Source organism: Manacus vitellinus, unplaced genomic scaffold (genome assembly GCF_001715985.3).
Source record: "Manacus vitellinus isolate BGI_N305 unplaced genomic scaffold, ASM171598v3 scaffold_45_pilon, whole genome shotgun sequence".
Taxonomy (NCBI): Eukaryota; Metazoa; Chordata; class Aves; order Passeriformes; family Pipridae; genus Manacus; species Manacus vitellinus.
The window spans coordinates 1,827,712-1,828,865 of record NW_021940571.1 but is presented as its reverse complement, the minus strand read 5'-3'; the positions used below and the strand labels follow the sequence as shown (position 1 = coordinate 1,828,865).

At 58.0% G+C, this 1,154-nt stretch overlaps 1 protein-coding gene across 1 annotated transcript in view; it reads right to left on the bottom strand.

Annotated features, from left to right (window-relative positions):
- The window catches only part of LOC103763248 (schwannomin-interacting protein 1), a 9,837-nt gene extending 8,953 nt beyond the window's left edge, over positions 1–884 (bottom strand). Inside the window, exon 1 of the mRNA XM_008929990.3 lies at positions 721–884. Coding sequence (XP_008928238.2) covers positions 721–801 — 81 coding nt within the window. The 5' untranslated portion in view covers positions 802–884. The remainder of the gene's footprint in view (positions 1–720) is intronic.
- Positions 885–1,154: the final 270 nt, after the last annotated feature.

Here is a 1,154-nt window from a genome sequence, read left to right as displayed (position 1 = left end):
CCCAGCACCAAACAGGGTGCACAGCCCATGCCAGGCCCTGTCCAGGAGCACTGGGACACCCAGCCAGGCCACCAGGGCTATTTTTGCCAGGCTCTGTCATTACCAGGCTTGGATGATGACTATATTTAAAGTTCCAGAGCCATAGGCAGTGCCTTATTTTATCTCTGCGAAGCACAAGGGCTGTTACTGGATTTACAAACAGAAATTACAACCCCACGACATGTGTTTTTATCTCCTTTCCCTTCACAGGGGATTTACTGGTAAATGCAAACCCTACTCAAACTCAAGCCACGTGGCAAAGTGCCTTAAAATCCCGAGGGTCTCGAGGTAAGAGATGGAAACATCTCCTGACATTTTCTTCATCATAAAGATACGGAAAGGCAGAGGGAGGAGGGTCTGCTGCCCTGTGCCAGGGCATTAAACACCTCGGAGTACTTCCCTGCCCCAGCCCCTGAATCCCATGGCCCTGGGAGGGTGTAGGGCAGAATCCTATAGCCCTGGGAGGGTGTAGGGCAGAATCCTATAGCCCTGGGAGGGTGTAGGGCAGAATCCTACAGCCCTGGGAGGGTGTAGGNGAGGGTGTAGGGCAGAATCCTATAGCCCTGGGAGGGTGTAGGGCAGAATCCTACAGCCCTGGGAGGGTGTAGGGCAGCATTCCATGGGTGCCCTCCTGCCAAGAGGGCTCCCGTGGGCAGACAAAGGCTCCTTTTTGTCCCTTACCTTTTTATAACTCCCCTCCCCGGCCGGTGCAGCTGCTTTCCTGATGACGTCACCCATTCCATCACCTCCCTCCCGACTCATCTCCTTCGCTCCCGGCTCCTCACGTGGCAACAACGGGGCATCTCAGTCCTCCCTCGGCTCTTCCCCGGGCACCGCGGGACGAGGCGCTCGCTCCAGAGCCGGGACCTGCCGCAGCCCCCCGGGCCCTGCCCGGGATGCCTCTCCAGCACCTCTCCCTTCCCGGCTGTTCCAGAGCACCTTGCTTTTCCCAAATAAAGTCACGGAGCCCCAGGCAGCTGAGGAGAGGGAGGCGAAGGCTGTCGGGGCCAGGGAAGCCGCGTCGTCCTCCAGCCACTGCCAGCGCCGGATAAAAATAGCCCCGAGCCTTCCCCGGCTACACAAGGGCAGGAAAAAACCCGGTGTCTGATGTCAAA